At 39.8% G+C, this 13,445-nt stretch overlaps 1 protein-coding gene across 15 annotated transcripts in view; it reads right to left on the reverse strand.

Moving 5' to 3' along the window:
- The window catches only part of SORBS2 (sorbin and SH3 domain containing 2), a 222,447-nt gene that overhangs the window by 13,092 nt on the left and 195,910 nt on the right, over positions 1 to 13,445 (reverse strand). Inside the window, exons 26-28 of one of the 15 annotated variants that reach the window (XM_067468738.1) lie at positions 7,941 to 8,717; positions 5,655 to 5,849; positions 2,984 to 3,091 (exon numbers count right to left, since the gene is read on the reverse strand). The exons of the other annotated variants lie outside the window; for them this stretch is intronic. Of the exons in view, the coding sequence (XP_067324839.1) occupies positions 2,984 to 3,091; positions 5,655 to 5,849; positions 7,941 to 8,717 (1,080 nt within the window). The remainder of the gene's footprint in view (positions 1 to 2,983; positions 3,092 to 5,654; positions 5,850 to 7,940; positions 8,718 to 13,445) is intronic. 15 annotated transcript variants of the gene reach the window in all.

Here is a 13,445-nt window from a genome sequence, read left to right on the forward strand (position 1 = left end):
TTTGGGGTGCTGATTCAGAAAATTGCATTGGATAGACCACATCAGCTCTTGTTTCTGATACAGAACATATGCCATCCAGTAGTTTTCATCTGCTCACCCACAGAAAACCATATTTAATAATCTAGAGCCGATGCAGCAGTAGTAATATTTCATAGGTGGTCAGCCTCTCCCCTCCTGACATCCCCGTTGCCTTAGCACTATAAGAGGATTTTGCAAAACCAATCGCTCTCATTGCTGCATGGTTTTGAGGCAACGGTATAGTAATGGCGAGGCTCTGGACCATACTTTAGTTCTTGGGGGACCACAGGTTGAGAACCACTGGTATATAGGATACATGTTTGCAAATCATCTGCTGTTATGTGCATATTTTAGGATGTCAACAGATACATTTAAACATTTCTTACATACACATAACAAGGCCAATGCATAAGCAGACATTACATTTGAGTGATTTTAAACATAGTGTTGGGGACATTTGATCAAGGCTTAAGTTCAGTGTATGAATGCCACCAGACTGCATACACCAAAGAAAATGTGAATTGGTATCTTAAAATTTAAATGAAAGGAAATGTGTAATGGAAGACATAGTTCACTGTATGTAAAAAAGAAGCAAAAGATTACTAAAAGATTAAAAATTGTAATCTTTCTTCAGAATGTATGTATTTCTTTTAGTATATGTTAAGGAGAATGGTGTTCCTCTATTACTGAATGGATGCTGAGGTTGCACAACTATTACTTATTACCGCAGCCTGGGAATGCATTTTTTTAAAAAGCAAATAGTTATTGTTGTGATTTCAGGCCCACCCCAAAATAGTTTCTTTTGTAGTTATTTTGAAAAGCAATACTATACAGAGTTGCTTTTCAAAAGTATTTTAGTTGATATAAAAACACTTGACTGCAGTGGCAGAAGGCAGAACATGAGTCTGGGACTTGAATCTCCTTTACCATTTTAGTGAGGTTGAAAATCCTTAACTATATAAGCAATGAAGGGTTAACAATAATTAAAAAAGGAATTAAATGTCTTTTATTAACTTAGAATAGCAATGCAATTCCTTATTGTAAAAAAAGCAATTAATTACAAGGTACGTATTTTACAAATAATTTTTTCATAGTTTTGCTTGTTATTCAAAGTGTACAACATTTTCCGGCAAAGTACAATAATGTCCATTTCTCACTATCTCCTTGCCATCAGAAATGGTATTGGATGTTTTAACAGGTAAAGTTGAAGTTATGATTCCATATTAAAAATATATATGTATTACATTATACTCATTTCATATTTTTAGATTAACAGTGATTATTTAATTCGTTCTCCCTGGATGCTACAGGGAAGCAGCACAGCAACCAAATACATGGTGGATTTACAATACTTTTCATCAGTTGCAGGCTCCAGTATCATGCCTTGAGCCACGGGGAGAGGCGAGTAAGAAGAAAAATTATTACATTATTATTATTATTATTATTATTATTATTATTATTATTATTAGACATCCCTCTCTAGAGTCTAATACAGTACTTGGTCATTGAGGCTGGATCTACACTGCCTTATATCCCAATATATGATCCCAGATTATCTGCTTTGAACTGGATTATATGAGTCTACACTGCCAGATAATCTAGCATAAGCGTTTGGCAGGGATCAGAGACAGGGCCTTCTCAGTGGTGGCCCCCGCCCGTGGAAAACCCCAGTGAAATTAGGTCAGCTGTATCCCTCCTTTCCTTCAGGATGAAACTTATATCATGGTTCTGGAACCAGGCATTTGGGGAGAAGGCTTGATAGCGATTGCAATTTTTACGTGAACTGACAATGGACAGGCTCTGACAAAGTCTTTGGATGCTGAATTGAATTGGATATGGCTACATGGTTGCTAATAGTGTTTTTAAATTATTTTTTAACTTAATGGTTTTATTCAATGTGTAATGTTGTGATATATTGTGTATGTATTCTGTATGTGTTGGCATCAAAATGCTGCTGATGTAAGCCGCCCTGAGTCCCCCTTCGGGGGTTTAGAAGGATGGGGTACAAATGCTGGAAATAAATAAATAATCTGGAATCAGATCCTGGAATATAGGGCAGCCTCCGTAGTTAATGAATGTCATAATTAACTGTAAATCAGAGCTTTCTGACCAGATGGAATTGGTAAAAAGGTTCCTTGTTACAAATACCTCCAGCCTCATAAATAAGAACATACTAATTCAGCTATCTATCATTGCAACACTTCTGGAACAATGCCATTTTCTCACCCAAACAAACTTCTCTCTTCAACCCGACCCCTTTCCCTTGCAGTCCTGACAAACAAAGCTTGTAATGTGTAGAGACATTAAGATACAGATATGTACAACATTTGGTTTGGACATAAAATGCATTAAACACACACATTTCCTTGGAAAAACAGTACAGATGATAGTTTCAAGAGGAAGAGGTGGCCCTTTCAAGAGGCTGCAGTTCAAGGCAGATAGGCAGGGAAAAGCCGATGCCAATGACAGCTCTGAGCGAAGCAGTGCTATGAGGAAGCGTGGTGTCAAGTGAGTGCAAGCACACGTTGCCATAGAAGCAAAATATTTTGGAGGAGGAAAAAAAAGGACCATGCATTTGAAAACAAGAAACAGCAGAACTGACGTTATGAAATCCACAGAATGTGCAAATGGGACCTTCTTATTTGGCCATGACAAATAGCCTCATAAGTGCGATACAGCCTGAAACAAGAGGAGGGAAGAAAATTAAGGTAGACTCAGGTGCTTAAGAGGATCTGTTTTTCTGTTAGGTTGTTTTATTCCCCTTTGCAAATCAGGTGCAACCTATTGTGGTTTCTTTTCAGTTATGAATCCAAATGTTTCCATTCTAAACAGCAGTACAACAGAAATGAAAGCGTGTTAGAACAATTATTTGTACATGTGCATTCAAGACTTTGGGAATAGATGCCAAATTCCTTATCCTAGGGGAGCTCAGGCAATATATATATAGGGCCTTATAGTACCATACCCTATGTGAATAGCTGTGCCCTCTGACAGGTGAGCCGCAAGATCTCCTCGTCGTAACAGGGCTACGAGGAGGTTTGCCGATGACAAATATCTCTCTTTTTAAATCAGCCTAGAAAAACCATAAACACTGGGTCAATTCCTCTAAAAGCGCACAATGGTTCATTCTCGCAAGCGACACAAACCACCTTTTAATTTCCAAAATACATGCAGATCTGTTAATCCAGTTCACCCGAAGAGCTATTGTTATCATCTATACTTTCCCACCTCACTCCAAAGCACTTAAAATCCTACGATGCCTATGAAGAATGATTTACTTACAGCTCATCTGGGACACAAGGTTCTACGACTGTAAATTGTCAAAATGCAGCTATGTTATTAATATGGGAGGGATGGCCTCCAAAGTGAAGCACACAACCAAAACATTATTACCAGAAAGAAAATACAAGTAACTGACAACAAAACAATCAGGAGAAAATGAAAAGAGTTCACTGCTAAAAGCTGACTTTAAAGATCCTAAGTGTGTGTGTTACTTGAGTAAGTCAGATCGGTGAAAAATGGAATCAATATGTCAATTTAGATTCCCAATTTTATTGGGAAGGTTGAGTGAGTTTTGTAAAACAAATACAAGATTGGTTCCATATATCTTAAGGAGTACTGAAAGAGATAGTGATTGGCAGCTTTCACATTACTTCTGTAGCTTTTGATCATACATTATTTGCTGTTAGGGGCACTGCATCAGTATTGGATACATTATGTGCCAATGTCCCACTTCCCAGAAGCATAAATGAATAAATAAATGCTGTCTTCTCTGGCAGGAATTCCTAAATCGAGGCTGCATGTTTGAGTGTGTGCAGTGCTAGTGTGGAAGCCTTGATCAGAGCAGTGTAATTTACTGAAAAGCAAAAACAACATTCCCATTTCTTCATTTGCTAACTGGGATCTCTCAACTTCAAACAGTATTGCAATTGTTGACTTGCTGTTGCAGTTCAACTTTTGTAGAAAACCTCTGAACATGATTTTTGGGGGGTGGGGCTGTTAGCATGTGTTTCAGGTGAAAAATATAGGTGTGATGCCTATGGTTTAATGCATTAATTCATTGAGTTTATATGATGCTTTTCTCCCAGGGAAATATAATGCCAGGCTAATAAAGGAGAAAGCATTCATTTCATTATTTGTCTTTCTCCCTTGTTTAACTCTGTGCAGTTAAGCAGCAGCCCCTTGATGCAGGTTCAGAAGCAAACAGGAGGTTGAGTTTAACTAGGTGCTTCCCAAGACACATCAATCTGGCAAGAGACTGATCCTTGTTCTCCTGGGCCTTTTCCTATGCTACAAATGCACTATTAAGAAGAGGTTTCATAAAGGGCAAGGCCGCTGAGTAGCTCTGGTACCCTCATCTACTTGTCAATTCTTACTGGAGTTTCTCAGATTATAGATGTCCAAGAGAAGCCACTGACCATTCCTCTGATGATTGCATGCTGCCATGTTATTTCTGGCATAACTTTTTAAACTTCTTGCATCTGCCATGAATCCCGTAAGCTCGAGTAATGTGGCTTCCCAAAAGAAGAATGAAGATGTTTACTGTAACACTAAGACATGTAGGCTTTTGTATAGATGACCAGTAGCATACCACTGAATGATCCATACCACCGGAATAGGACTTTTCCCCTCGTTATATCTTACAAAAGCCAACTGCATAAAAGTCAATGATATTTTCTTAGTGTATTTGAGAAGCATCATACGAGGTCCTTATGAACAAAATGTATGTAGCAAATGGTTATTGAATAGATATGGGCAAGGACAGCTTTGAGAAATATGAATAATAATTGATTCTGTGTGCCAAAAAAGTGCCAAAAGGGACCAGGCTTTAGAACAGCAGGTTAACCACCAGCTGCAATAAATCTTGCCAATCAAAAGGTTGGCAGTTTGAAGCCCGGGTTGGGGGTAAGTGCCCAGCCTTCAGCTCAGCTCACTGCCCACCTAGCAGAACAAAACAGCTGTGAGTAGATACATAGGTACCGCTTAGTGGGGATGTATTTTAATGGCACCATAAGGAAATACCAGAAATGGCAGTGATCTAAAGGAGGAAATTTGTGAACAGGGCTCTTCGGCATGGAGGATAGAGCGAGAGCACCCCCTCGTGGCCGGAATTGAGCACAATCTCCAAGACGCCAAAAGATGGGAAAAGCCTATATACGTCTATCTGTACTGTTGTCTGTCTTGTCAGTATATAACAGCATTGAATGTTTGCCTTGTATGTTTTCTGGATCTGCCCTGAGTCCCCTTCGGGGTGAGAAGGGCAGAATATAAATACTGTAAATAAAGAACAAACAAATAAGTGTTCTATGCAGATTTTTGTTGTTGTGTTGAAACAACATCTTAATTCTGAACAATTAGTTTCTTCATTCTGATTAACTATTTTCAGTTACTGAGTAATTATCTAATAATTTAAGAAATTACTTATTCAAATATCTTGTTATCCTGAAGAATGGGTTATTAATCAATTAAAGTGCACTTAAACAACTTTCTCTGTTTGAATTTGATTGCATGCGGACATTTCTAAATGTTAGTCACTCAGTATGATTTTTTTTTAAAAAAAAGGGTTAGGCTTCCAGGCTTCTTTTTTTTGTCAAGCATCTATAAAGACATGCAGTATTGCATAAAGGTACTGTTACCTTTGACTTTGGTGTTTTTTTCTCCTGTCTGTATGACAGTTTGGAAAGGAGAGGGGGTGAGTGAGTAACAGCAGGCTTGGAGGATGTAGACACACATTCAGAGGAAGATGCTTTGTCTGAGTGAAATGGAGGACTAGAAGCAAGGCAGGAAGGAGAAGTGGAAGGCGCTTGCATCTCATAGGGAGGTGAAGCTGCCTTAAAACATTTAAAGAGAGACAACAACAATTGTGTGGGAGAGCAATTGTAAAAGGAGAGGAATACAGAACCACCATCAGTGAAAGGAAATCAAGACTTTGTCAACTCAACCACTAATTGCTGTTCCTATTGTGCTTAGAGGTGTCATGCCATAATTGCCCAACCACACTGACTGAACTTAATGGGGGCTTCTCACTATATATGTCTCATAATCTGTATTTTGCCATGCTTCTTCTACCTTTTTCCTTCTTACTACTAAAAAACTAATACAGAAAAAAGTACAGGGTACATTCAGATGGCATATCTAAGGAACACTCTTAATTCAGAGCATGACAGTAGCCTCTCCGAGTGTTTTGGATCTCAGCTCTGAGAAGCCTCGGCCAACATGGTTGATAGGGATTCTGGAAACTGAAGTCCAAATCATCTGGAGAGTCAAAGGTTGAAAACTTCTGAATTAGGATAATTAGAGACACAAGGACCAATTTCTATGTTAGGCAAGACTGTTTCCTCTTGTTTTCAAATTATCTCAGCCTTAAGTATATATTTATAGAGAGGCACTGGGAGAAAACAAAGAGAGGAAATGGTGCACTGCCAACCCCATACATGACTGGGGAAAGCTGGCAAGTGAACAGCATTTAAAGAAAAATTCAGACTGACTTCAAGGATAGTCAGGGCCTTACAGAACAGTCAGTGCATGTCATTCTTAGAGGCACAATTCCTAGATCAAAACCTGAAGCATATTTTGACATGGATCTCCAAATTGAATGAGAGCATCTTGTTTTTCCTGTTAGTCCTAGGCATTTAAACTTGTGTATTTGTGGAAGGGAGGGAGATGAGCCATGGGAGAAAGTGTAATACATGGCTACCAAGGTGAACTAGACATTGGGAGGCTCACTCTTTAATAAATATGATGTCACTTATTAGTGTGGGTTTCAGTTATGGAACATGTGCTCCATAGCTAGGCTGTTATATACCACATCTACAGGTAGAGAAATCATTAGATGTGGATGATTGCTACTTCTCATAGCCTGAAAGAATTCTCCCCATTCTTTTCTGGTTGGCAAATGTTTTACTAGGACTTGTCTGAAATTTAGCCAGAGCCTTAAAGAAGCTATCCAAGGTGCTGAACCATATCCCTGAGACAGGTTTATCAGCATGTCCTCATTGTAGAAGGGACTGGAATCTGGGACAGACTTCCTGCACCACTGTTGAGGGAACCAGTATTTGCCATTGCCCCATTTCTGTTTTTTCATTAATGCCCCATTTCTGAGAATGAAACTCAATGTTATATTAATTATATATGGTAGACTCCCCTGACTTTTTGTTTATTGTGTATGGGTCTTCAGATAGAATCAGGATCACCATGCACATCATCTCCCCATTCTGTTCCCTCTTGAAATTTACCCCTCTGCACACCAGTTAACGTGTCTGTGAGTGGAGTGGAGAGCTTCTAGTGACCCTACAATGGCTTCTTCTTTTTAAAGCTACAATACTGAAAGAACTGTTTTTTTCATGCATGATCACATTTGTGGTGCTTTCTCTCAATTAACAGTGACAGGGCCAAATCATATCTGAATCAGGGTATAACTGTATTCAGAGGGAAACTTAACAGAGGGAAACTGCTGTCCACAAACAGCTGCTTCCTTTGAGGTCAAATGGCAACAGTGGATGGTTGGGAAAAATTCTGATTGAGCAGATTGCATGTGTGAAGGGCTTACCCATCTTCCACAATGCCATGGTGTCAATCCAAATGACTACTTTATAAAATATGTATCAAATATGCCAACATAGCCATGCATTCAATGTATCTTCTAATTTGGTCTAGTTTTATTCGAGGGCTAGGAATGTCTCACCATGGAAAAGGACCACCGGTAATGACAACTATCTCTAGACTGAAGAAATAATATATTTCATTAGAGTACATTTCTTCTCATCTCTGAAAGAAAGGAATGGGAGGAAGACAGGTCTGGTGTGTGTGTTTGTACTCCTCGTGAAATTTGTACTATGCACATGCAAAAACACACAAAATGGAAAGATTAGACTTGAATTAATGACACTGATGTAGGAATTTGTCTTAAGAAGTTTAAATACCTCTTTTTTAGTATGTGGTGAATTGTCCCCTTCGCAAGATACCATGAGCTCTCTCTGACTTCCTATTGGTGATTCTAAATGGTCAGCGTCTGGCTCTTCCTCTATGTGGAGCCTTGCCAATGGTTCTGTTACATCAGGGGCACGCCTGTAGAAACCTGAATCTTTATATTTTGACTGCCCCCCTTGGATTATTGACAGCAGCTCTTCGCAGATCTCTTCCTGTTCATCAGTCTCTGTCAGGCTTTTGACCAACTGGTCTTCGTCAGGGAGAAGAAGAGCAGGATCTGCTATTTCTGGTGTCTTTCGAGAAATGTGTGAGAAGCTTTTCCTTTCCTTGACAGAGGGGGTTCCTCTCATCTCTCTGAAATTGCTACATTCAGGTTTATGTGCCTTGTCATGAAACCGGGTTGCTGGAGGAGGTGATTTACAGGCAGATGAGGAAAATGATTGAGATGAAGCTGACGATTCAGGGAAGGAGTTGGGAGCCTTTGGCGAGGAGATCGGAACAAAATGGCCATGCTTTGCTGGAGAAGCAACATTACTGGAGAGCCCTGGTGCGCTCTGTGAGCTTTTTAAAGCTAGAGAGTTGAGTTCCTCTAAATCAGAAAGGAGGCTTTTAGGAAAAGGTGGAGGAGAAGGGGAAGGTGTGCTTGGAGATGAAAAGCCAAGAGTCAGCGACAACCATTCATTGGTGATAGCCTGGAGATTCTCTTTATTAGAATCTGGACAAGAAGAGGGCCGGTATCTGAGAGGAGGGGATGAAGCTTTGGAATCCAACTTGAGAAATAAGGGAAAGCACAGGGATTAAAACAAATTGAAGTAAGATTTTGGCCTCATGCTTGAGAGAGAGAGCTCGTGCATTTCTAAACAGTTCTATGTCATCTCTTAGCATTAGGATATTCTATCATCCAGCATAAATGCCTCAAAGCATTAGCACATGAATCAGAAGGACAGAAAGCTGAAAAATGAAATGGTATCAAGTTCTTACCCAAGGCTTAAATGTCAAACATCGAGACAGATCTGGATCACTAAGTTCTTGAAATGAATCTGATCCACAAGAGTTATGTGCTTTCCTTTAGTAAACTTATGACTAATGGTACAGATGCGATTACCAGACATTCCTCAACCATAGCTATTGCTATTTTGACAGAAGAGTGGTGCAGTCTTAATAAGATAACAGTTTGGGTTGTGGCACCATTTGCAGGAGTGAAAAGTGGATTCAACTAGGCAAACTCAAATTGTGCAAACTCAAATTGTGCAAAAGTTCAAGTTTTTCATCACCTGACATCAGAACCATGCAGAAATATCCTCAGTACAACTACATATTGCTTTTACATCTTCTGCAGCTACATAGTATATCCTTTAGCTGAAAATTAATACCATTTTACACATAATTACACATTCAATTGCTATTCAGTGCACATCACAGACAATTATTGTAAACATGAAACCACATATTTTTGAATATTATTACTGGCTGGACCATATTGCAACATTAATTATTGATTGTAGTTTCCTTCTGGCAAAATAAACGTCCTTTTGTAAGAGTGGCAGAGTTGGGATTCATACGTATATCGCATCAGTAGAAATCCACTGCTTCAGTAAAGACTGAAAGGTAGGGTTTTTTGTAGTTATTAATTCTCAAAATTAACCATATCAAAAGAACACCAAATCCTTTTGATTTCAAAACATTTTGAAATCAGCTTTAGGAACACAGGAAGCTGGCTTACACTAAGACTAATCATTTAGTCCAAAACTATGTAAGCAACTTTTTTTTTTTTTGACAAGGGTCATGTTACATCAGGATAGTCTGTTGAACCTGGATGCTGATGGTGGGCTGAGGGGCAGAGTATCTCTCTCCCTCTTTCTCTCTGCAACTTTTTTATCTCTCTCTCTATGGAAAGGCCAGTTTACTCTTGAAGTTACAAAGGTCTTTTGGAATCATTTTGAGGGCCATACAAAAACAGGTTAAGGGTCACCATGTATAATCCTAGGGCCATTATCCACTCTCTATAGTTACTGGGAATGGGTAGGAGTGCCTGGTGGCACAATGGGTTAAACCTTTGTACTGACAGGACTACTGACCAAAAGGTCAGTGGTTCGAATCCGGGGAGTAGGGTGAGCTCCTGTCTGTCAGTTCCAGCTTCTCATGTAGGGACATGAGAGAAGCCTCCCACAGGATGGTAAAACATCCAGGAGCCCCCTAGGCAATGTCCTTACAGACAGCTAATTCTCTCACACCAGAAGCGACTTGCAGTTTCTTAAGTTGCTCCTGACATGAAAAACTAACAAACAAAAAACCGGGAATGGATCTCTATGGTGGTCTTATTGAAGACTTCACTACTCAGTTTCTCCCCTTTCCCATGGATGGTGGCAGCGACTAGAAGAAAGTACAAGGGCATAATACTAAGGTAGTTTAGTAATGTATCTCTACTTTTCCACACAGTGACTGTGTGTGTGTGTGTGTGTGTGTGTGTGAGAGAGAGAGAGAGAGAGAGAGAGAGAGAGAGAAAACACACGTTTTAAACTACTGGAAAAAGAAACAGGTTCCAGCTTAAAGTGTTTGGAGCAATAATGCCAGGAGAATCTGTAGAGGTCTTTTTCTTCACTTACCCTTTTTTCTGATACATCACTTTGCTACAGAAGGCCAGAATGCTTGCTGTATGTAGATCTAATTGCTCCCCACTCCCATGGTTGAATATAGATATTTCTCAAAATACTAGCAGCCTACACGCATGACTGAAGAGGAAAGGTAGCAGGAGGGGAGGCCATTTGGATTTACATTTGGGGTGCCTGCATGCATAGGCATTATATTGGCCATACAGTACAACCCCTTACCCACAACATCAATATGATTTCCTTACCCACGTTTCAAAACATATCCCGCTCCCCGCCCCCCGCACCTAAAGTGTTTGTGTGCCTCTCTAGATCTTCCAGCAAGGTCTCAACTTCTATTTGATCAAACTTCTGGAAATAGGGAAAAGGAAGGAAAGGGTTTTGTTTGAAAAATGAGAAGTTGCTCTTGTTAATGTTTCTTCTGTATGGGCCATCTATAGCAGTGGTTTACAACCTGTGGGTCCCCAGGTCTTTTGGCCTACCACTCCCAGAAATTTCAGCCAGTTTATCAGCTGTTAGGATTTCTGGGAGTTGAAGGCCAAAACATCCACAGGTTGAGAACCACTGATCTATAGACATGAAACTAATATTAATCGTTATACTTAATATGATAATGTATCTGTAAGAGCAGTGATGATGGTAGCTTTCGTATTAGAGGAGTGATACATTAATTCTGTTTTTTAGTCTTAAATGAGCTATTTAAGATGCTTACACCTATTTGGGATTCAAGCACTTTGACGATCTTCTTTAAAAGTCAAACTGAAATGTGGAGCAAATTCATCATTCCAAAGACATGAGAGTCACTAGTCACGGTTGATTAGCATATATTATGTGCAGAAGAAAAAGATTTTAATAAGCTTTGGGGGGAAACAGAACCCCTCTTTTATTCTCAAATAGTTGCGTGTAAAGAGCTCACTAAATCAGTACCCCCAGCATTTCCAAGTAAATTCACTCTACTGACACATGCAGACATAAAATATGCCTCTAGGGAAGTCATGCAAATAACAGTAAGTTATAAAAAAGTAATATCTCATATGCAAATAGTTTATTAAATTGTTCCTGTCTGAATTCTATGTATGACATTTGCTTAGAAAGGAAGTAGAGGTCTGAAACAGTGGGAAAGTAAACAAAACAAAACAAAAAACACCACAGCATGCAATTTGATGATGAGAGGATGAAGAATAGAAATGTGTGTACTGCTTAAACAGGAGTGGGCTACAGACAGATTATAAATCTACTTCTGTACTGCAGTTTGTTTGATTGATTGCTGCCAATGACCACGAAACCTGAGGTGGGGGGATTCTGGGATTAAAAAGTCCAAAAAAGTAACTTTCCCAAGCTCTGGAAAATCTGGGATGGCTGGCTTCCTGAGGCAGCACTGGCACTTACTCTCTTCACAGATTGACCCTTAAATAATCCATACTGTTGACGAATACACAACGTCAACTTATACATGAGTATATATGGTATGTATATGAATGTCTGTATAATGAAGTGACCAAGGCAGTATTCTTGCAGTTTTGATACAGAGCAGTAAAACTCCATGTACGTTACTGCTATTCTTGCTAAGCAGTTTCTCAGGCCCCCTCCATACTGCCCTATATCCCAGGATCTGATCCCAGATTTTCAGCTTCGAACTGGATTATATGAGCATACACTGCCAGAAAGGGGCTGTGGTGCTGCAGCGGGTGAAACCACTGAGCAGTAGAATTTGCTGGCCGGAAGGTCGGCAGTTCAAATTTGTGGGATAGAGTGAGCTCCCGCTGATAGCCCCAGCTCCTGCCAATCTAGCAGTTTGAAAACATGCAAATGTGAGCAGATCAATAGGTACTGCTTCAGCGGGAAGGTAACGGCGCTCTATGCAGTCATGCCTGCCACATGACCTAGGAGGTATCTATGGATAACACTGGCTCTTCGGCTTAGAAATGGAGATGAGCACCACCCTCTAGAGTCAAACATGACTAGACTTAATGTAAAGGGGAAACCTTTATCTTTTACATTGCCAGATAATTTGGGATAAACAGAAATTATGGGATCAGATCCTGGGATATAGGGCAGAGCAGATCCAGTCTCAGTGGTTGGTGTGGAACAGGTTGCCCAGATGGACCTTAGGTCTTCCTGGTCTATTCTCCCTAATACCATCCAGCTAGAAACAAGTTTGCTGAAGAATCAAAACATAAGGATAACCTTTATTTCTTTTTAGGCCCTTCAAGCAATAATTATAGTATATCATCTCCTGTGGTAGTTATTATTTCTGTTTTCTCCCCCCCCCCCCATTATAAGTGAGAGCTTGTAACAGTTTCCAAGTCTGTTTGGATTTTATATTTTCTAAGGTGAACTACAATGAAAAGTTGTATGAGTTTTGTGTATGTCAGCGGTAGAAATAACCTACAATTCTAAGCAGTTATTTACACTGAGATCACCTAGACCAGTGGTCCTCAATCTGTGGTTCCCCAGATGTTTTGGCCTTCAACTCCCAGAAATCCCAACAGCTGGTAAACTGGCTGGGATTCCTGGGAGTTGAAGGCCAAAACACCTGGGGATCCACAGGTTGAGAACCAATGACCTAGATCTCTTTCACAGTAAATGTAAGTAGAGGTCAACTTATCTATATTGCAACATTTGATGAGGATTTGAAAAAAAACGAAGTAGAACTATGTGACTCACATAGTAGTATCTGCACATAAAATGAGTAAGGAATGGGTGTCAGACCCTGTATGACGTACGGCATGGACCCATTTATCTTTTTTTCTCTTAAAGGAGCCATGCTGTCTGTACAGAAACTAACAGTGCAGCAAGAAAGTGGATGAAGTAAAATGCCTTCCACACAATAGCAGCAAGTGAAATGGATTTCTATTGGCTTTTAATATGGTTAGAGCCCACATAGCA

Source organism: Anolis sagrei, chromosome 5 (assembly GCF_037176765.1).
Source record: "Anolis sagrei isolate rAnoSag1 chromosome 5, rAnoSag1.mat, whole genome shotgun sequence".
In the NCBI taxonomy this organism is placed as follows: domain Eukaryota; kingdom Metazoa; phylum Chordata; class Lepidosauria; order Squamata; family Dactyloidae; genus Anolis; species Anolis sagrei.